The following is a 21264-nucleotide window of genomic DNA, read 5'->3' as shown; positions in this document are numbered from 1 at the left end:
GTTAATAGAGTGAATTAAATGCACAAATTAGGTAAGAAGAAAGTTGAACGTAATGCGCTAAGCATCTCAAAAAACTTAAAGACTTTCCCCTTCCTAGTTAACTGTTAAAAATAGATGAGACCATTATTCCTGCTGAAATCATATTGTAATTTAGACCACATTTTTGTTACAGAACACCTACTAACATTTAAAAATACTTTCCTACTCAAGAGTTGAAATCTATTATTTATAAATGGAGATATAGCATAGAAACTGGGAATAACAGTTGATGCCACATAAACTGGCAAACACATTTTTTTGGGATATTTTAATTTCATAATTTTTAAAACATTCTGGGATGACTCACTTATTTTTGTAATGGCATTTTAGAATCCTCTGCTAGGAATTGAATCCGTCACTTTCTAGTAGGGCCTAGGAATAGATTTTAGGCTTTAGAGATGTAGAGGATATATTTGGTGTATCTGGAACATCACATGTCATCAAGTAGATAGTTTCATTCTCTTGGAAATACATGTCAGTGTGATTTTCCTGCTTTCTTTTACCAATTTTTGATTTATGAGTCTCCCTGTAGAAAAGCCTAAATTTGATCTAGTGGGTTGTGATGTAGTCAACTCGTTGGGCCCTAACTCCCTTCTAAGGCTAAGGGTGTAAGATTTGTGAATCAGAAGTTTAAATGACTTTGCAGAGAAAATGCCAATTTTATAGGTTATTTAAATAGCTGTTCAGGTAGCTGCTTGTCAGCCTAGAAACCATGATAACTTTGAAACTAATTTTGTCTGAGTGGAATCATTGATGGTAAGAGTTAATTCAGAAAAAATAAACTGATTCTGTAAAGTAAAAAAGTGGTGATCGTTAGCTAACAGTAATTCACTCTAATTGGTGACTTAATAGTTATGTAGCAGGCAGTTATTGGTCTTTAACCCTATTTTATTTCATAGTCACCTGTTATTTTAGGTTGTCAAAACTGAAGACTTCCTTCTCAGCTGATGTTGAATAATGTTGGTTAAGCACAAACGTCATTATCAAGAAAACAGGAAGCTATGTAGGAGAACATGCCAAATGGTAAATTAATAGTCAGGGTAAAGGAAACTGACGTGGACTCAGGGAAGGAACCCTGGACTCATCTACTTTGTTCTTTTTAGGTGGCTTGAAGAATAGAAATGGTTTAAATAATTTTTTTCCAGAAAGTATATCAAGTAATAGGTTTAACATCAAATTAGAAAGCATGTATTTGCTTATATGTTACATTGTTTTAAAAATGCTAATGTCTTAAAGGTTGTAGAATATCTTCATATAACTTTATTAATCCAGATTAATTCTTGGCTGTCCCTAAAATCATATAAAGCATTGTAAAATTGCCAAGTTTTCCTCTTTATAATGATACTTTAATAATTTGAGTCAGATCTTTGTACTAGGAACAAGTAATAATTTAAAGAGGATTAAAATCCAAATTTGCCTTTCACTATTTATTCAGAGTTTGCTAAATAAATCAATAGTGTCAACATTGTAGAGCCTATTTAATCAAGTTATGAGAGCCTTGTTCCTTCTTTTGCATTACTGGTTTACATGTATCCAGTTCTTATTACTGATAAATCATTTCCATTAAAGCAAGTGTGATGGAGCACTCATTTTGGCAACATTTAGTTGACTTCTACTTCATTATTATAGATATTTAATAAAGTAACTTTTATTCAAAAAATTTATAATTCACATTTTTCACTAATTCTGATGGCTTTCCCTTTATTGAGAGATGATTTAGCGTGGTGATTAAGGAAATGGGTCCTGGAGCCAGACATCCTGGGTTTGAATCCCAACTCAGTCACTTCTATCTTCTATGTGCCTCTGTTTCTTCATCTGTAAACGGAAGTAATAATAGCCCCTATCTCTGAAGGTTGCTGTGGGTTTAAATAGTTTAATTAAAGAAATTGGAATAGTACCTGCTACTTATTAGCAAATGCCCAACAAATGTTACCTTGTGTTATTATTATTATTTATTTTGAAAATAGAGTAATTTTAGGAAGGGCTTTAAATTTAAAATCTGGGTCACATGTCAGCTCTTCAAAGGGAGGACCTTCCAAAATAATCACACTTTTATCTTTCTCAGAGGCAAGGATAAGAGAATCCTTCCAATTCCAGTTAAATCATCAGTTTTTGTCATGAAAAGAGCACAAGATTGGGAGTTAGGTTTGTGTGTTCATTTAGCAAAGCTTTATCACCATACCTAGTTGTTGGAGTATCCCATTTCCTGAATACCAATGCTGGATGCTGGAGATCTCAAGTTGATTTAGAGATGCCTGGGCCAGGCTAAGATGTGGCCAGAGTGCCTGGAAGTGGTTTCCAATCCCAGTGGTCCCACTGAGTGCCTGTGACACCCTCTATCCTTCACTGTTGTCATCTGTAAAATGACAGTTTTTGAGTTTAGTTTAGGATTGTAAGTGTGTGCTAAAGTCGCGTCATTGCTGGGTGCTTAGTGTTTTGCTGGATGTGATACCAGAACACTAAAAAAGGTGTAGAACAGTTCTAGGCACCACGAATCTTATAACCTGGTTTGGAAAACAAGCCGCAATTAGAAAATAGATAAATAATAATAATGGAAGTCATGTGATTAGATGCAAAATAAGAGATCATAGAAATAAGAGTATGTGAGGGTTATTATGCTTAGCATTTCACTGTGTCAGTGTTTACCTGCAATTTCTGTTACAAAGCACTAAACTGATTAGATGCTACGAAGAATTCTCACTTGCTAATTCCCTCTTCTATAATTGGCAGATTGTGGTAGTTTTAACTTCCTTTGTTCTCCCACATGTTAAACTTTAAAATAGTGCACTTCCAGTATATTGAGATCATTAATTTAGTAAAAGATACATTTTTAGAACATAGTTCTTTATCTAGAAACCTTTTTTGCAATATAATGTCAAGATGTCGTTTTTGTCCTGCTCACCACTGTATTCTCAGCATCTGGCACAGAGTGGAGTTGAGGGACAAATTTGAATTTAATTACATTTTAATTGCCAGCAATTTTTAAATCATTTAAAATTATTTTATCCTTAAAAGATACTCAATTTGAAATACTGGTGTTCTGAAACCTTAATCTAACTGAAGGTTTAAATCTAATTTAGGGCAAGTTGCCATTATATAAATATAATTTTAATGAATCCAATAAGCATTTTATTTAGTAGCTTTTTCATGTTTGTGTAAGGAAAGGCCTTTGTAGGTGAATGATCTTTCTCTGTTAGTTATCTGTGATACTGATATCCAGCTGATCATCGTGGGGGACCTTTCACCAGCACTGCCCAGCCACGCAGTTCCCAAATTCTGACACAAAAAAAATTGTAAGAGATAATAAATGTTAGATATGTGCTGTTTTGTGATACTACAAATATAAAGACTTTCATATACTTTACTTGAAGACTGTTCTTCAGTAAATTGCCCTGCATTCTTTCCTTCTAAGAGGAAGTGAAACCTTTAGTGCAAACCACTTGAGAAGAAAAAAATACATGAAACCATCAAAGCCAAGTTTCCTTATTCAAATGTAAAAAGGATGTATTTAGCCTTAAAATATTTATGTAAGTGTAAAGCTGTATATGTTTATTATAAAAATGAGAACAATGCAGAAAGGTAATTGAAGTTGTAAAAATCCCGCCAAATCCTGCCATATTTTGGTGACTCTTTAGAAATCTGTTTTCTGCACATATACACACACACATCAATCCATCTTTTCCATATGTAGAATCATGCTATTCATATATGTTTTTCAATCATTTTTAACCCATGCCCTTTTTTGACTAGTAGAAAAGCTAATACCCTCCTTGAGTGTCATTTGAAATTTCACAGTAAATTAAATAACATGACAAAATCAGTTTTAGACAAGGGTAATTTAAGAAGGGGAAACATTTTAGATGAATCTTAAAAGAACCTTTAGGTATTGGCTTGTTCCTGTAAATCTAATAGGTAATATGGAAGGTAGAGCATAACAGATGTTTAAAAAAGTTTGCTTACCCTTTCATGGTAGGAGAAGCTGCGGGCTGTTTAGGGGAGAGACCTGTTTATTGATGGCAGCTTAGCTTTTCCTCTGTTGCTTTGAACAGTTCACTTCTTGGCCCCAAATTTGTATATTCTTCTCAGCAAAACAGAAGCTCTGCAGTTAACTGGAGATTATGTTCTTGGGTATGTTCTTTGGGGATTATTACCCTCACCTCCATTCCCCCCTCCAACTAAGAGATCTTTACAATACCATACAGCACTTTGAAGGTGAGTTTTGGTAAATTTGTCTTCTATCTTCTCTGTGATGTTTTGTGGCCCTTACAGATTGGCTAGCCCACCCATTAATCTGGCTCTGTTTCTATTTTCCAGTTAAGATTTGGCTATCATCTCACACATAACACCCTTGATATCCCCTCTTCCTACACTTTCTCCTCTCCTAGTCATCTCTGTTGAGTAAACCCATTTTACTCCATTGCCCCTGCTGCTCCCCTGTCCCAAGTAACCATCATCTTTCTTGCCTGAAATAGTCTCCTGCTTGGCCTCCCTACTTCTGTTTTACCTCTTTACAATTTCTTTTCGCATACAGTGGACAGGGTGATCTTTTAAAAGCATAGAATCAGATAATATTACTCTTCTTAAAATCCTCTTTTGTGCTAGGAATAAAACCCAAATTAATTGCCACTGCCTGTAGTCTCTGTGTGATCTGTTCCTTGCTAAGCCTTCATTCTTATCTTTTGCTTTTCTCTCCCTCATTCAGCTGCTCTAGCCACACTGGCTGGACATATCAAGATTCCTTCCCCCAGATACGTTAAACTTGTTCCTGCCTTCACGCCTTTGCACCAGCTGCCTCCTCTGCCTGGAATGCTCTTTCCCAAAACTTTGTGTGGTGGGGCCCCTTCCTGTTGTCAAGGTTCAGGTTTCACCTCCTCCAGAGGTCTTCGCCCCATCTTCCAGAATAAAGTAACTCCCGTTTCATTGCAGCACTCTGTTTTACTGTCTTTATAACATTCAGCAATCTTAAACCTTCTTTATATGTCTCTTGTTTATCATTTCTTTTTCCCTCATCAGAATTTAAGTTTCCGTGAGACTGTACATCTTGTCTGTCTTGTCTACCCTGTAATTCTAACACATAGAAAAATGCTCAACAAATCTTATCTCAGTGAAAAAATTCAGTGAATGAATTGCTCAGATGGAGAAATGTACTTTTTAATACCCTGAGATGGCTAGTACCAGCTATTCACATAGTAAGGGAGGAAGGTGAAGGGACAAGCACAAAAGCATTTTCCTAGTCCTGGTTAAAGCATTAAGTAAATAATATAAAATGTGGCCTAACAGTAAACATAATAATTAAGAATCTAATTTCACACTGAAGAAGGCCTAAGTTACTCAAACAAGCTAGAATCAGATTAGTCCTGAGGATTTCCTGTACTATTAATAACTTCAGTGGTTAAGCTATGTAAGATACATAATTTGATTTTCAAGCCCAAAAGAGACACTTCATTGTGAATGGCGTTTTTTTTTAAACCATCACTAGGTGAATATAATATGAAAGAAACCACTCTTAGATTATATTTTGTAATGTGTTTTCCTACAGTGTTTTCAAATAACTGCTGTGGGCTAGAAAAGATTATATGATAGGGGAAATAATTTAGTACCTTTAATAAAATGTGGCCTGAAGAATTTTTTATATTGAAAGGTAAAGGAGATGGTTTCTTAAAACCTGTGAGAAATTAAAATAGGTTACTATGCCAATTATTAGTGCAACTTTGTTGTTTTGTTTATAAACTGGTGTTTTGATTGGCCCCTAAAGATAAAAGGAAATTAGCCTAGTGATTTATGTTAAATACATCTGAGTTCCAGTTTCTGTCTGGTTCTTTTCTCTTTCATTCGAATAGTTTTGGAAAAAAGTATAGTAAATCTAATATGAGGTCTGTGTTATTTTTTTAAAGCCAGTACTCCTTAAATTTATTTTAAAATGACTGTTGCCCTTCAGAGGCCATTTTTGGGAAGTTGTACATTTATCCAACAATGCTCCCATTCCTTAAACTACTTTTTCAGAAATGCTTCATAGCCAGTTTTGGAATTGTAAAAGAAAATTAGCCTTTGTGTTTTACTTTACAAGTGAAAACTCTCACTTTTTTTTTTAACTAATTGAAGACATGTAACTTTCTCAGTTGACTCCTATTAATATTTTATTAATTTATGAAGCCAGTAGTGCTGTTATGCAGTTGAAGTTACGACTTGCTAGATCATGAAAAATGGCTTGTAAAGTCAATCTGGGTAATGAACAAAGAACATTGTATAACTCTGTGAAGTAACAGATTAAAAAAAAAAAAACCAAGCTGTTGAGAACTGGGTGACTAACTCACCCCCTTGTAAATTTGCATTTTATCTGAAGCAGCCCAGTGCATCGTGCCTTCCTGCAGATGTAAATTACGGGTGCCAAATCTAGAGGAAGAGCCTCACCTTTGGGGAAAGAAAGAAAACCATCTGGTACCAGAAAAAGGCCCAAAGTGGGCTCTTTTTAGTACTAACTGAGCAAAAGCTAAGAATCTATATTGAAAATATGACCATAAAGTTACTCTTAAATTCTTGGCATCAAAGACTACAAACTTGTTTTTGGATGATACCTCTTTGAAAGGTCGAGATGTACTTTGAGAGAAAAGTCAAAGCTGTGTTGGTGTTTGTGGTCAGAAGGCATATAAGTTTTATTGTGAGATGAATGAGTTATTTGTTTTAGGGCAAGTGTTACTGTCTTGGCCCCATGACCATTAAGGGCTTTAATTTTGTTCTATAAGCCAATTCTTTAATCTTTTATTTGTAAGGATCACATTTTATTTATTTCACTAAATATGATTATGTGGGGCTTTAAAAAAATCTCCTCTTCCCTTTCTTTTTTTTAAAGCTGCACATCATTGACTCCTGGACCCAACTGTGACCGATTTAAACTTCACATACCATATGCTGGAGAAACATTAAAATGTAAGTAAATGATGACTACTTTACTAAAAATGTAGATTATAGTGCTAGTCACTGGACTTTATGCTTTAGTTTTTATTTCTGGATTTTAGATGCTGTTACTAGGATTTACCACTTTTTAAAAATTTGTCTTTCAATCTTGGTTCTATTCAAAGTAAGGCAGTTGGCAGAGAGTAAGTTTCGGTCAAGTAGGCATGCACTGAAATTCTTAACTTTTAGGTATGTGCAGTAATTCTTGTATTTTTTTTCTTCCTCCATTGGCAGATCTTACATGAGTGTGCTCAATAAAGAGAGTGCTCTGCTTTAAAATTCCTGACTATTTAGAAACAGTTTTTAGGTAGGAATGGCTGCTGTCCACCACTCTCGCTAACTCCCTTCTGGAACCACTGCTGCCAGGAATCACTGTCACCCATGTACTCCTGATTGTCACCTGAGTATAGGAGTCCTGCCTCAAAATTCTAGGCTCGGGTTAGGAGTGTCAACATTGTTCTTCTCTCTTTTATAAATAGGGTCAGAAATGCAAATGGCTACAAGGGCCAGACTGGTAACATAAATGAGTGAAGTGGACTAGGTGTGGCAAATTGGGGTACTGTGTCTTGAGGGGACTACTTCTACTGATTTACTGGGAGAAGGTGGAAATCTGAACTTTGATATGAATTCTGTCAGTTTTAGATGTTGGTTATTTTTTCAAATTTAAAAGCAAAACGTAGGCCTAACCAAGTATGTTTGGGGGTGCGCTTGAGCTCTTGGTTCACTGGTTTGTGACCTTGATGAAGAGTATGCAAAGTCTGCTGTGAATTTAGTCCACCATCTACCACAGCTTAGGTTGTGTCCATGCTTCTCTGCTCCTATGACCAGTGCTGAGGCTATAGTCTAGTAGGGAAATGATGGTAGCTTTGGTTGGTTAGCATCAATCTCATCAAGAGTTTTCTTCCTTGAACTTGTCCTTGTAATGAACGGAGTGTTAAAGTGTCTCATTTCTTAGGAGTGTTAAAGTGTCTCATTCTTAAAAAGAGGAGTAAAGAACATAGATGCTAAAGATGGGACAGAGGAGTTAACAGTGCCTTTCAGACCATGGACTGTGTGCTTTGTCATTATAGGCCAGGAGGGCCCACACCTTGGTATTCTGTAGAATTGCTTTATATTAATTTACCAAATACAACACTAAGTGAAAAATTATGACATGCTGACTTGTTAACCTTGCATTATTAGAACATTCTCTGGAAACCACTAAAATACTTGAGAATTTCACCTACCTGAGGTAGTGAGACAGATTAGATTGCTACTGTTTTTGAAAAAAAATTAACTAAATATAAAAGAAATGATCAAAGTAAATCATTTTCAACGTTAAAAATATATAGTTCAGAAATTTTTTATATATGAAAGCACTAGCCCTCTGTCCCACATCTCCCTAATCCTAGTCCTGTTTCCCAAGGGAACCACTTAAAAATAATTTGTTTCAGTGTTTAGTTTTTGTGTGGATGATCTCCATGTATCTAAATAATATGCTCATGCCTGTATCAAGTTTAGATATTATCTTTTGACTTCCTGCTCTGATACATAAGGCATCAGCCTATTTTCATTGCACTGTTTATCTCTTCTCCCCAGTAATGAAGTCATATCCCTACTCTTGGTTCCTCTGCTGATTATCCTGTAGCTTTAAAATTTTTCGTAATTTTTTAAGGGTTACTTTAAGCATTGTATTGCACAATTAAATGAACAACCCCTAAAAATTCTTAGTAAGTGCGTGGCACACAGCGCTGTGATTATTTAAACACAACATCTAGGCAATAATAATGAACATTGCGTATACTTTTAGTTTCCCAGTAATCATAGATAGTGCCTTTTGACTCCTTACCTTGTAAGATGAAGATAATTAGCTCCTGCCCTTCCTTCCATTCTTCTTCCTTCACTTCCAAACTTTTGTCTTGTGTTAGTTTTCTTTTGCATTGTCAAGACTGATAACTTAGGTCTCTTCTAAATCTTTAGCTGTCTTCTGTGCTTTGTCTATAGATGACTTGAATGATCGCTCTGCAGGCTTGTTCCTGCAGTTACCACTGTGGGATCTACCTTTATTGTTCTTTTGGATTTTTTACTTCTTGATAAACAAGAAATGATTATCTTGCTGGGACTCAGTCAGATGGCTTGCTCACATGCCACTCCTTTTACCTTCCCTGGAGCCCTTCTGAGAATTTTTTATTACCACAGTATAATTAAGTATCTTAATTTCTAAGAGCTCTTTTTTGCTCTTGCTCTCTGTTCTGCTCTCACAACTTCTTGTTCCTAATTTATGAATATAGTATCTTCAAAGCTTTTTAAAGAATTTAGAGGTTTTTTTTTTTTTTTTTTTAGTTTTCTTCTCTTTTTCTGAATTACTTTAATTTCTCCAGGGGTTATATTTTTGTTTATCATCTTTTTTTTCCCCCCTCTGTTATTCCATAGTTTCTCCTCAAATAAAAAGTGGTTTTTGGTTGTCCATTTATATTTAAGACAGACAATAAAAAATAAAACTGGATTTCTGAGCAGGGCTTATTGAGTGTGTGGGTTCATGGTGGGGTAGCTGTTAGTATGAGGAGCCCCTGTGTATCATACATTGGAGTTCAACTGTTCTAGCTTTCCCCCAAATAGTTCTATTTCTTTAGAAAATGACCTGTATTTTTTCCTTGGGATACACATCTGGCCAACATGCCATCTTTGGGAGGTGAGTCTATAGACTATTCCCTGTGGTATTAGTTAAATTCTTGTGCTTAGAGAGATTTCTCATTCTGGCCTCTCTTTAAACTGGATGGCTACAAGTTTTAATGGGCTTCCTCGGACAGATGGCTTCTTCCTCATCAGTAGCCTCTTCTTTTTATTATTGCAGCCAAAGCTTTCTCTGCCCTCTCTCATCAAGTATTATGCCTCTGTTTGTATTCTGCTTCCAGGAATTTGTTGAAATTGCTCATCTATTGACTACTATTCTCTTCCCTTCCTCTTTACTCTCCTGTTGTTTGGCTTTTTATCTTTCTGTTTGTTCACTATCATTTAATGGGAGGATGGGTCTTAAAAAGGGAAAAGTAAATGTGTGTGGTCAGTCCACAGTCTTGAGACGAGGATTGGCTTTTGACTTCACAAGGAACTTCCCAGCTCTAAGTGTTTATCTTAGAAAGCATTTACTAATATTCTATGTTCTCTCATTACTAAGATTTTCATAGGAAACCTCTTATAACATTGGTGATTAGGGTATTTGGACTGGTATTCACTGTGTAAGTTAATTATGTTCTATCAAGCTATTGCTCAATATAATCATTTTGTACTAGGGACTTAATTTAGGCCATAGAATGCTCTATAACCATTGAATAATAAATAAACTTTATATACTGAGGTTCTTGCACATTAAGGTAAGTCAAGATCCTAGCCTTAAGCAGCCCACAGTCACATAAAAGGAAACGGCAATTGATTATGGAAACTATAAGTTCATTGAATTGGAAGAATGAGATATTTTTTTCCTTCTGAAATTCTTGGCATTACTTAGGAAGGCTTTCTGAAGGATGTTGGCCATATAATGATTAAATTTAGTGTTAGAACCAGGGTGTGACACTGGGTACAGAGCTAGGAAAAGATTTGATTTAATAGACTAGAGCAAAGTGGTGTTAATGTACAAATTCTGTCCAGGCTTTGAGAAAGTATAGTGTTTAAGGTGCCTTTTTGCTCTTTCTTTAAAGAATTATCTGAAAAACTCTCAAAGTGGTGCCTGGTGAGGTACCCCAGTACTTCAAAATGGAGACCAAACTATAACCCCTTTAAGTTTCCAAATGGAGATTGTTTTTCAATATCTGTGAAAATGTGATAGAATCATCAAAGATAATTATATCAACTATATAAATTATGAAACATAAGTCACTGTTCCCTGACAGTGTAGATATTGAAAAATTTTCATAAAGAAAATCAAAATAAATAAACCCTGTGAACATATAGTTACAACTTAAGAGAAGATCAGTTGAACCATCTTGACTGGACTGGTGTTTTATGAATCAACCCATGTAGTTTTGTTCGTGTCAGTGATTATTAGCAATTATTTCCTTAATTTTTATGATGTTTAGGCCACAGTTATTTAAAATTTATTTTTTTGTTCTTATTTTAAAATTATTTCAAAATTGTTTCCAGTTTTTCATAAATGTTTCTAAAAGAGTTTGTTGAATCATGATGTATTGATAGTAGTAGTAATGTAGAACACTCAGATATTTTATTAACCCCAATAATTAGTATAGGGTTAACTCTGCATAGTTTGAAGTTACTGGAAGTAGATAATTTACTGTATCAACCAAATAAATAGTAAAAGAGTAATTCATTCATGGCCAATCATGAATTTATAAGAGTCTGTTTTTCCCTCTGAGAGAATAGTAAGATTTTGCATTGCTTTAAATTGTTAGACTCACTCCATTATCTTCTTTTTTTTCCACTCCATTATTTTACTTAAAAAAACCTTGCAAAGCTGAAGAGTTTTACATACCCATCAATTTTTATAATTTTAATTCTATTGTATCCAATATTGATCAAGTCATAGTAGTTTATTATGACAAGATTTGTAGTTGAGTTCAATCTCCTACAGTTAACATAATACTGATCTTTAGATAAATGATGATTATTCTCTATGACCAACATTTTAGCAAATGTAGTTTTCTGAAACATACATAATTGAAAGTATATATAGCTTAACAGTCCTCAGAAAATAACTGATAGCAAACAGAAAAGCTCTTTGCCCTATTTAAGAAATGCTTAGAATGAAATCTAATTTTATGATAACAAGAGCTGAGTAAGTGTAGATTTAAGTTCTGTTCTATGGTAACTGCTAGGTAAATATTCTCTTTTATCTTTCTAAGCAGAACATAATGGCTAACTCAGTGCTTTACAATCTCAAAACTGTTTATATAAACAACCTTTTTAAATCTAAAATTACTCATTAAAGGCCATTGAAAACGTGTGGCGTGTGGTATAAACTATAATTTTAACTGAGGCTGAATCACAGTATTTGGCGCTTATAGTAATTTTATTTTGTAACTTTAAGCTCAGTGAAGTTAGTGATAGAGACTGTTTGGTTTATTAAAGTATATCTTTAGTGCTTAGCACATGAAAATACTCAAACATTGTTGAAGGAACAGAATGAATGTATGTATGAATCAATGAATCTTAAGTGTTCAGATTTTTGTTGGTTGAAGTATAGTGTTCTAAAGCATGTGGCATTCTGTTATTTGTATCAGTCTTTTGCTTCAAATGAAGTTATTTATTATACAAGGGATTTATAATTGGAACATTGCTCTTCACGATGCAGAAAGCAGGAAGAAAATAGTACTTCCATGTTTGGAGTCTGTATCAATTTTCTATTTATATATTTTACCTTGCCGTTGCAAAGCATATTAATGAAAATAACATGTAATTAAAATTTATATTTCAGAATATTTTATATGTTAGAAAACAGTTCTTCTATAAATGTTTCACCTATGAATAAAGGAAACTTTGTGCAGTTAATAAGAACGGGAGACAGGGCATATTTCTACCCATGAATTTGTGAATTGATTCCTACAGAATTAGATTCAAAATTAAATAATTGAAATAGAATCTAGAAGATTACAGTATATGAGGAATGATGTTATTGTTTCCTCAGTTTTTTTAATGTTAAGGGACAAGTGCTTAGCAGTAAAACAGTTGCCAGTCTGTGTAAGATTCTAATGGAAGATATAAAAGGATATCTGAATTAAAGAAAAGTACTTGAATTTCACCCATATAGAAGAGACAGCTGGTACTTACTTAAACATTATTGGAAAAGTGAATCTTCAGCAATAAAGATTATTTAAATAAAATGCATGTTATGGTTTAGGATGGTGCCACTAAAATGAGTGAAGTCTACTAAAGTCACAGAGGAGGATCAATAAACTTCATATAAACACATATTTGTTAAAATATCCACGCTAGTCATGCTCTATAGCACTTACCTCTTGAAGAAATTACTGTGTTGATGTTTTTGTGGATCCTGTTTAAATAGGGCTGAGAGTGAGACTGTTTTGCTTTTCTATTTCCAGTCTCTAGCTTATTGCCTGGCATTTAGAGGGGCTCAATAAATGTTAGTGAGATGAATGAACCATGGTCGTTCTCTGGACCTGCCAATGATAAAGTTCGATAAGGAAATAACAGAACTCTGAAGTATTCTTACTATAAAGAGGGATTATTGAAATATTTTAAGTTATGTCAAGCAAGCCTATGCCAGTAAATCAAGTGGTTTGCTAACATTGTTTTCAAATTTAAAATTATTTTTGTTTCAAATTTCTATTTTTCATACTAACAATTTATATTAATCAGGGACTGTTTGGTTATGAGAAACCCATTGGAACAAATGTAAATTAGAGTTTGTCTTTGTAAGGGATTAAATGAATCCCATGGTGCCCAAGGGCAGGAAGAATAGCCAGGCTACAGAGGGTCTAGAACCAGTGTTGGGAAGGATGGTGACACTATACTAGCCAGTCAGCTTCTGTATCCTTGTTTGTCTGTGTCTGTCTCCTGCAACATATTCTATTGTTAACTGTATTCCCCCCACAATTTCTCTGTTTCTCCTCAAACACAGTAGAAGTGGCTGAGGCCGCTACATGGTGACTCATTTCAAGGCCACCAAGAGATAGCCTATGATCTTTGAATCTAAATTCCTGGGGGAGAGGGTCTGATTGGCAGCAGGGTCTGCGCGTCCACTTGTGATCCAGTCATATGGTCAATAGTTCTGGGTCATGTATTTTCAGCTTGGTTACTAGAGACCAGTTTTAGCAAATGATAAGCATGGGTTGGGCAGGTACCCAGAGAGGAATCTATTACACCATGTCAGGAATTCTTTCTAAAGAGGTTCCAAATGAAATTATAGACATTTGCCCTTTATTTTTAATAATAGAAGTAATACTGTTGTTTATCATCTGAGAAGAATGATGAATATTTCAAAGCCATTTGCAACAAACTGAAGATGACATGCCAAAAACTATCTCCAAAGGTTTTGAAGTTGAAAGACTTTCCCAGAGGAAAAGTATTTTTTTCAGAGGAAAAAGTAAAAAAAAAAAACAAAAAAAAAAACTATTATAATTTGAGTAATACATCGTCTCCCATGTCCTCATAGGAGCAGTGTAAAATTCCTGTTCATCGCCAAGGCTTCAATACTACGTCACTAAATTTTTGTTTTTGGGAGAGTGATTACAACAAAATGAAACCAGTCTCAGAACTGCTCTTTTAAATGGAATGCACCATTTAAATAAATGGTGGCCAAACACGTACAAAGATTTTTTACAGACACATTGCTAATAGTGTTTCAGAACTTCTCCTTTACTGAATCTTGTAATTCAACTTCATTTTGGATCCCATCTCCTTAAGTAATTTGACTGCTCCGTGTGCATGTGCGTGTGCATGTGTGCATATGTGCGCATAGGTACAGTACTTCTTGCATCTCTGGTCTATCACAGATTACTTTGTTTTAGCTGGCCATATTGTAAGCTCAGAATGCTCTTTGTCCTAGGGTCTTTGTCATGCAGCACTGTGTAGACACTCAGGGGCTTGGCACAGAAACTAGACACCAAACTGGTAGTACCTGAAGGACTCAGTGGTGTTGAGGGGATGGTTGTTGCATCAGCTGAAGGTTCTGTTGATTTAATCTTATGTAAAAGAATTTTGCACTTTGGTTTGTTATTATACCTTATATTTTGAACTTTGGTCAGTGGGTTCAAAAGCTGGCTGCAGTGGCTGTAGCAGTGGCGGTTTTGTTGTGATGGCATTTATTTTATGTAAAATTTCTTGTATTGTTTAAAATAAATAATCTGTTTGGAAAATAATTGAGTAATCTTTATGCTTCAACCCTTCCCCCCAAGTTTAGTATTTTAGTAACTGAATCCCTCAGCCTAGCGTTCAAGGCCATTTCATTTCAGTCGGCCATTCCAGCCAGCCAGGCTCCTTCTCCCCCTTTGGGGGGGCTTAGCTGACAGCAAGTCAAGTTGAAAGCCTACACACCTGATTTGCTTATTGTACTTCTCAAGTACCCTGCCTTTCGTGTTTCTGCTTTTGTTCACGCTGTTTTGGCTTCAGTGGGATAGACCAAGGAAACCATGAAATAGCCTGACTGTTCTGTGGCATATTTGGTTCTTCGTTTCACTAACAAATTTGCCCCTCTAAAGGATGTGCTCTCCATAAAGCTCTTTGGCCAGTTCTCTTCTAGTTTCCAAGATCACCTGCAAGAGGAGTAGGAGTTAATCATTTTTACTGTGACTTATAACAATTGAGCTAAGTAAAAAGTTGGACACTGTGTCCAGTAACTTAGTATTTTGCATCTTGCTGAGAGGCATTATAATTTTCCTTGGTAGCATAGCTCCTTTTACTTTTATTTTTATCTTTTTAACAGATTCATTTACTTAAAGATTATTATTATCTAGCATTCAAGGTATTTTTAGAGGCTAATTAGGGAGGCAGGTCACCTTTCATTTAGTGAATGCTCTAAAAATCGTCATTGAAAGGCAAGCAAGAAGTGCTAATTTTGTGGATTACACATTCTCTCTCCCTTAGATTTTGAGGACTCCTTTGTCCTGGTATTTCCGAATGTTTTATTTTCTTGGAATTAATGGAATCTTAGGAAAAATGTAAGAATAGCTACTAATATTATTGACTTAACTTTGTGAAGTCAGTTTAGTTAATAGATAACTATATAATCTGGCTTTATGCTGATTATAGTTTATTCAAAACCGACTGATAGATACAATTGCTAAACTAAGTTGAGCACTGGCTTTTTTTTTTTTGAGAGAGCATCTCTTATATTTATTGATCATATGGTTGTTAACAACAATAAAATTCTGTATAGGGGACTCAATGCACAATCATTAATCAACCCCAAGCCTAATTCTCAACAGTCTCCAATCTTCTGAAGCATAACGAACAAGTTTTTACATGGTGAACGAGTTCTTATATAGTGAATAAGTTCTTACATGGGAGCACTGGCTTTTTTAAATATGAACTTTATTGAAGTATAATTTACATATAATAGCATGTATCCATTTTAAGTGTATCATTCCATACATTCTGGCAGTTGTAAGCACCTGTGTAACTATATACCACAGTCAGGATACAGAGCATTTCCATCCTCCAAAGATAAGAACATTTCCTTCCCTCCACAAGTCAGTCCCTTCTACCACCATTCCCTGAACTCATGAGCCTAATCATCTCAAACTATAAAACAGTTTTGCCTGTTATAGAATTTTATATAAATTAATCTTATAGTATGTTGTTTTTGGCGTATGGCTTCTTTTATTCAGCAAAATGTTTTTGAGATTCATCTGTATTATTCTTTGTCTCATTACTTTGTTCCTTTTATTGCTGAATAGTGTAACATTATAAGGATCTATACCACAGGGCTTTTTTTTTCTTTATAAAATCTATTCATCTATTGAGTTGTTTCCAGACTAGTTTCCATAGTGTAGTGGTTATCACATTCACCTCACACATCTATTGAGTTGTTTTCAGTTTTTGGCTATTATGAATAAAAGCTGATACTACATTTTTGTATTTTTTTTTTTGTGCATATGTCTTCATTTTCTTGGATAAATACCTAGAGGTATTGTTGCTTTTAAGCTAAGTATATATTTAACTTAATAAGTAATGGCTGAAATGTTTTCCAAAGTGGTCATACTATTTTACATTCCTCCTAGCACTTCATGAGCAGTCTAGTTACTATATATTCTCACTAACATTTGATATTGTTGGTCTTTTTAATTATATCCATTCTAGTGGATGTGTGTGGTATCTCATTGTAGTTTTAATTTGCATTTTTATGTGCTTATTGCCTATTCATATATCTTTTATCGTGAATTATCTGTTCGAATCTTTTGCTCAATGTTTTGATTGGGTTGTTGGTCTTTTTATTGAGTTATGTGTTCTTAATGTAGTCTAGAAAGAAGTTGTTTGTTTGTCAATATTTTCTCCCAGTCTGTGGCTTCCTTTTTCCTTTCTTAATGGTGTCTTTGCATGAGCAGAAGTTTTTAATATTAATGAAGTCCAATTTAACAGTTTTTTTCTTTCATCATTTATGCTTTTGGCTTCTTAACAAATCTTTGTTTACCTGAAGGTCATGAAATTTTCTCCTAGGAGTTCTGTAGTTTTACTTTTGATATTTGATCTGTGATCCACTTTGAGTTAATTTAATCATGTATACATTAACCATTTAAGTGTGGATTCATTTTTGAACTTTACACTGTATTCCACTGACACAGCTATCCTTATGTGAATACAACACTTCCTTGATTATTGTAGCTTTATACTTGTCTTTAAATCAGGTAGTGTGAGTTCTACAGCTTCTCTCTATTTTAGATCCTTTGTATTTCCATAGAAATTTTAACATCAGCTTGTCAAATGTCTACAGAAATCCTGCTGGGATTGCAGTGAATCTGGAGACCAATTACAGAGTTTAATAACATCAAGCCTTCCAATAGATGAAAATGGTAACCTCTCCATTTATATAGGTCTTCTTTTCATATTTTGTAGATTTAGTGAACAGTTCTTCTTGAACAAGTTTTGTTAAGTTTATCTAAATATTTCATATATTTTTGAGGCTAATTTATACTATAAGTAAGGTTTTTTGAATTTTTTCTAATTCTTTGTTGCTAATCTATTGAAATACAATTGACTTTGATATATTGACCTTTTATGTCTCTATGTCCTTAAATTCACTTACAGTTCTGTTGTTGGGAAGCTGCATCTGGGGAAGTCTATCCCTGCGTACTAGGAGAAACCTCAGCCTGGATAGGGGAGGGTTCTTAACTCTGATTGAGAAAGAATTCTTGAACAAGTAGATCAGTGTAGGTAAGAAATGAATTCGTTAAAGTGAGAGTAGCAGCGAATGGCAGCAGCTGTGCAGGCAGCAGAGTGCAAGGAAGAGCAGAGGGAAGAAAGGGAAGTTCACTGAACACCTGCTCGGCATAGGGCAGATCCCTTGCCACCTCTGACCTGGTGTCCAGTGTTGGCTTGAATCCGCATGGCATGGGAACTAAGCCCTTACCGCCGCAGGATTTTGGGGTAGCTGCAGTGTACTGGATGGAGTGAGATTATATTCTGGGAACTTCCCAAAGCAAAGGAAGGAGATGGTGGGCAGGCTACTAAAGAGCGTGACTGTACAGCTTTAGTCCTGCCCGGGTCACCAGGGTGACTGGAACTTGCAAGCCCAAGTCAGAGATCTCAGTAGCTCGTCCCTGCTTGTCTAAAGTAAGACAGAGAGAGTGAAGACTTGAAAATAGAATGAAATAGTGAAGTAACAAAGATGCTTACCACTGGAGGAGTGCAGAGAAAAAAATGCAGTAAGGTGAGCAGTGAGAAGGTTTTATTTAAGGCAAAAAGTACACACACTTGAGGAAAGGATTGTGCAGGCAACCTCGCTTAAAGAGGAGGCACACCTAAAGGTTTAGGATTCTGTCTTTGAAGGCTTTCAAGAATGGTACAAAAGGTGGGTGGGTGGGGGAGATGTGCCGGAATTTACTGATCCTGTTCTTCTCCAAGATAGTGGTTACCCTCAAGCAGTGGGGACATAACATTTAGGACTACTCGCCCTAACTTAGGACAGGGTCAATTGTTGGATAATCACCATGAAATATGTTTGGAATTTTCCTCCTAACCCCCTGGGTTTTAAAATGGGATCTTAGCCCAAAGATGGAGCCCCTCCTGTTCTTGCTATACTGTTTATATCTTGGCATTTTCATCATAGGCAGGAAAAAGTAATCATGATGTTTGGCCCATGTCTATGCTCTACCTCAGTACTAGTAACTGTTTTTGCAGATTCCTTAGGTACTCTCTTCAAAAACAATCATATCACTTGTGAAAAAGACAGTTTTGCTACTTCCTTTCTAATCTGTATGATTCATATTTCTTATTCTTGCTTTATTGCACTGAATGGGCTCCAGTACAATGTTGAGTCGAGGTGAGGAGATCATACATCCTTGCCTTGTTCCAGTCTAAAGGGGAAGGTGTTTAGTGTTTCACCATGAAGTATAATTGTCAACTGTAGTTTCCCTTTATGAGTTTGAGAAAGTCCGCATCTAGTTGAATTTATGGAGAGTTTTTATTATGAAAAGAATGTGTTAATATGTTAAGTGTTTTTTTTCTGTCTATTGGGATGATCACATGGTTTCTCTCTTTTATTCTGCTAAAATGATAAATGATTTCTAAATGTTGAACCAATTTTGCATTCCTGGGATTAATCCCACTTGATCATTATATATTACCCTTTTTAAATATTGCTGGATTTGATTCATTCGTATTTTTTTAAGGATGTTTGCATCTATATTTGATGCTGTATTTCTATATTTTTCTTCTAGTTCTTTTCTTGGTTTTGGCATCGGAAGGTACTAACTTCCAGCTATAAAATAAATAAGTCATGGGATGTAATGGAGAACATTGTGACTGTAGTTAATATTCTATTGCATATTTGAAAAAACATAAAAAAGAAAACCAGTAGTGGCTTTACCCATCATATTTCCCTCTTGATACCATTCACATGAATACAATTAGTAACAACCCTCACCCCCTCACCCCTCCACCCCCCTAAAAAATCCTTGTTTTGCTTCTTTCTTTGGCTACAGGTTAGGTTGTAAAAGGAAGGGAACAAAATGTTTTAGTAGGATTATGTCTTTAGTGATGGGGAATTAGAGCCATTAAAAAAATAAACAATTTAACCATAAATATGGCAAAGTAAGACAGTGGATGCTAGAGGATTTAGGAAGTTCCAGGGAATTTTGTAGGTACGGGAATTCAGATAAAGACCTGATTTGTGGGGGGAATGAAGGACCAAGGGAGGAGAGAGGTGAATGGGAATTGAGTTAGCTTGAGGAGAAAGAGAAAGGAATTTAAAAAACTCTCATGCAGTCTGGATAAAACCCATGTTTTCCCCTTCCTTGGGCCTTAGAAATCAGGATCTTCTCACATTATTGTCCTTCTGTATGATAAACTGGTGGTACTGTAGCCGACATTGATGTGGCTGCATTCAGTGAACAGAAAAGTTACAACTCATCTCTAGTTAGTTCTTCTTTTGTACTTATGCCTAAACCTCTCCATCTGGAGAAGTGCCAATTTGCTACTAAATTTAAATAAATAAGAACATTTCTCATCAATAGGGGTGGCAAATTTAGCCCCTCTTGAGAGCACTGAGCAATTTATGACCATATGTTAAATACCATAAAACAGCTTTAAAGACTTGGTCCCCGGCCACTGCCAGATTGCACCGTAGGAGTACAGCAACACTGCGAGGGACTGGGGATGCTTCCTCCGGCCCCTGGCGGCCTCCGGAACTCACTGATGTCACAGCCAAGGAGGCCTGTTTTCAAACATTCCCTTTATAAAGGTGAAATACTAAAAGATTCCATTTTGGCATTTGGGTACAAAGAAGGCAAGACTTCTTTTTGATTCTTAAGGGTCAAAATTAGTATGGAAAGTGTTGTGTGGGAGAATGAGTAACTTGGCAGCAGTGAGTCCAGAAGGCAAGTCTAGGAATAGGTAATAGATATCCTACTCATTCTTTTTCTTGGAGCATGAACTGGACTTTTCTAAGGCAGAAGCAAACCAAATATCACAGGTTTCTCAGTCAATTTCTTTTTGCCAACTTGTATGGAATTAATGTTAAAAACAATCTTTTAAATTTCATCCCATAGTGCTGCCAATTGTCAGGATTTCTTTTCTTCCAGGAGTATGACTCATTATTTGGTGAACTCCAAATATTAGTTTTTCTTCTTACCGTCAGCACAGCTTGTGAATCATTTATGGCATTCAGTCTGCTCATGGCTGAGAAGATGAAGGTGTGTGCCAGCAAACGTGATTTTTGGTCAAGTAGTACAGTAGGACCTTACATGGATTTTTAACACGTTTGAGAAAACCACTGGTTCAGGCAGGGGGCAGTGCTATAAAATAGGAATGGGCACCAAAACACTTTGTACAAGATTTTTCTGACTGTTCTCTCTGAAGGGTAACTCTTCCTACAAAGGAAGATGATGAAATTTGGCTGTCAAAGGTCCAGGATTCCAAGCCTTCTTGAATGTGTGAGTGCCAGCCCGAGGGCTGATTTCCTGTCAGTTCCTGTGTGGTTTGCACTACATCCTCTTTGCAACAGATCAGTATTTTAGGTCATCTATCATAAGTGCTATCCTGCAAATTCTTGGCAGTTTGATCTCAGTTTGCAGAAGGCAGCTGGCATACTTCTCTAGGAAGTGCAGCTGGAGAGCTCCTGTCTCCCTCTTCCTAAGGCCAGGAAGTGCACTATTGTTATTTGTCACT

At 35.6% G+C, this 21264-nt stretch overlaps 1 protein-coding gene across 6 annotated transcripts in view; it reads left to right on the top strand.

Annotated features, from left to right (window-relative positions):
• The window catches only part of BABAM2 (BRISC and BRCA1 A complex member 2), a 387307-nt gene that overhangs the window by 36369 nt on the left and 329674 nt on the right, over window positions 1-21264 (top strand). For 5 of the 6 annotated variants that reach the window (XM_073214996.1, XM_037009417.2, XM_073214993.1 and 2 more), the window contains one exon: window positions 6890-6966. In XM_073214996.1, coding sequence (XP_073071097.1) covers window positions 6890-6966 — 77 coding nt within the window. Of the gene's footprint in view, window positions 1-6496; window positions 6626-6889; window positions 6967-21264 lie in introns of those variants that run through there. The other variant, XM_073215003.1, reaches the window with a different exon arrangement.

Source organism: Manis javanica, chromosome 1 (assembly GCF_040802235.1).
Source record: "Manis javanica isolate MJ-LG chromosome 1, MJ_LKY, whole genome shotgun sequence".
NCBI classification, from domain to species: domain Eukaryota; kingdom Metazoa; phylum Chordata; class Mammalia; order Pholidota; family Manidae; genus Manis; species Manis javanica.
This window is presented reverse-complemented; position numbering and strand designations above follow the sequence as displayed.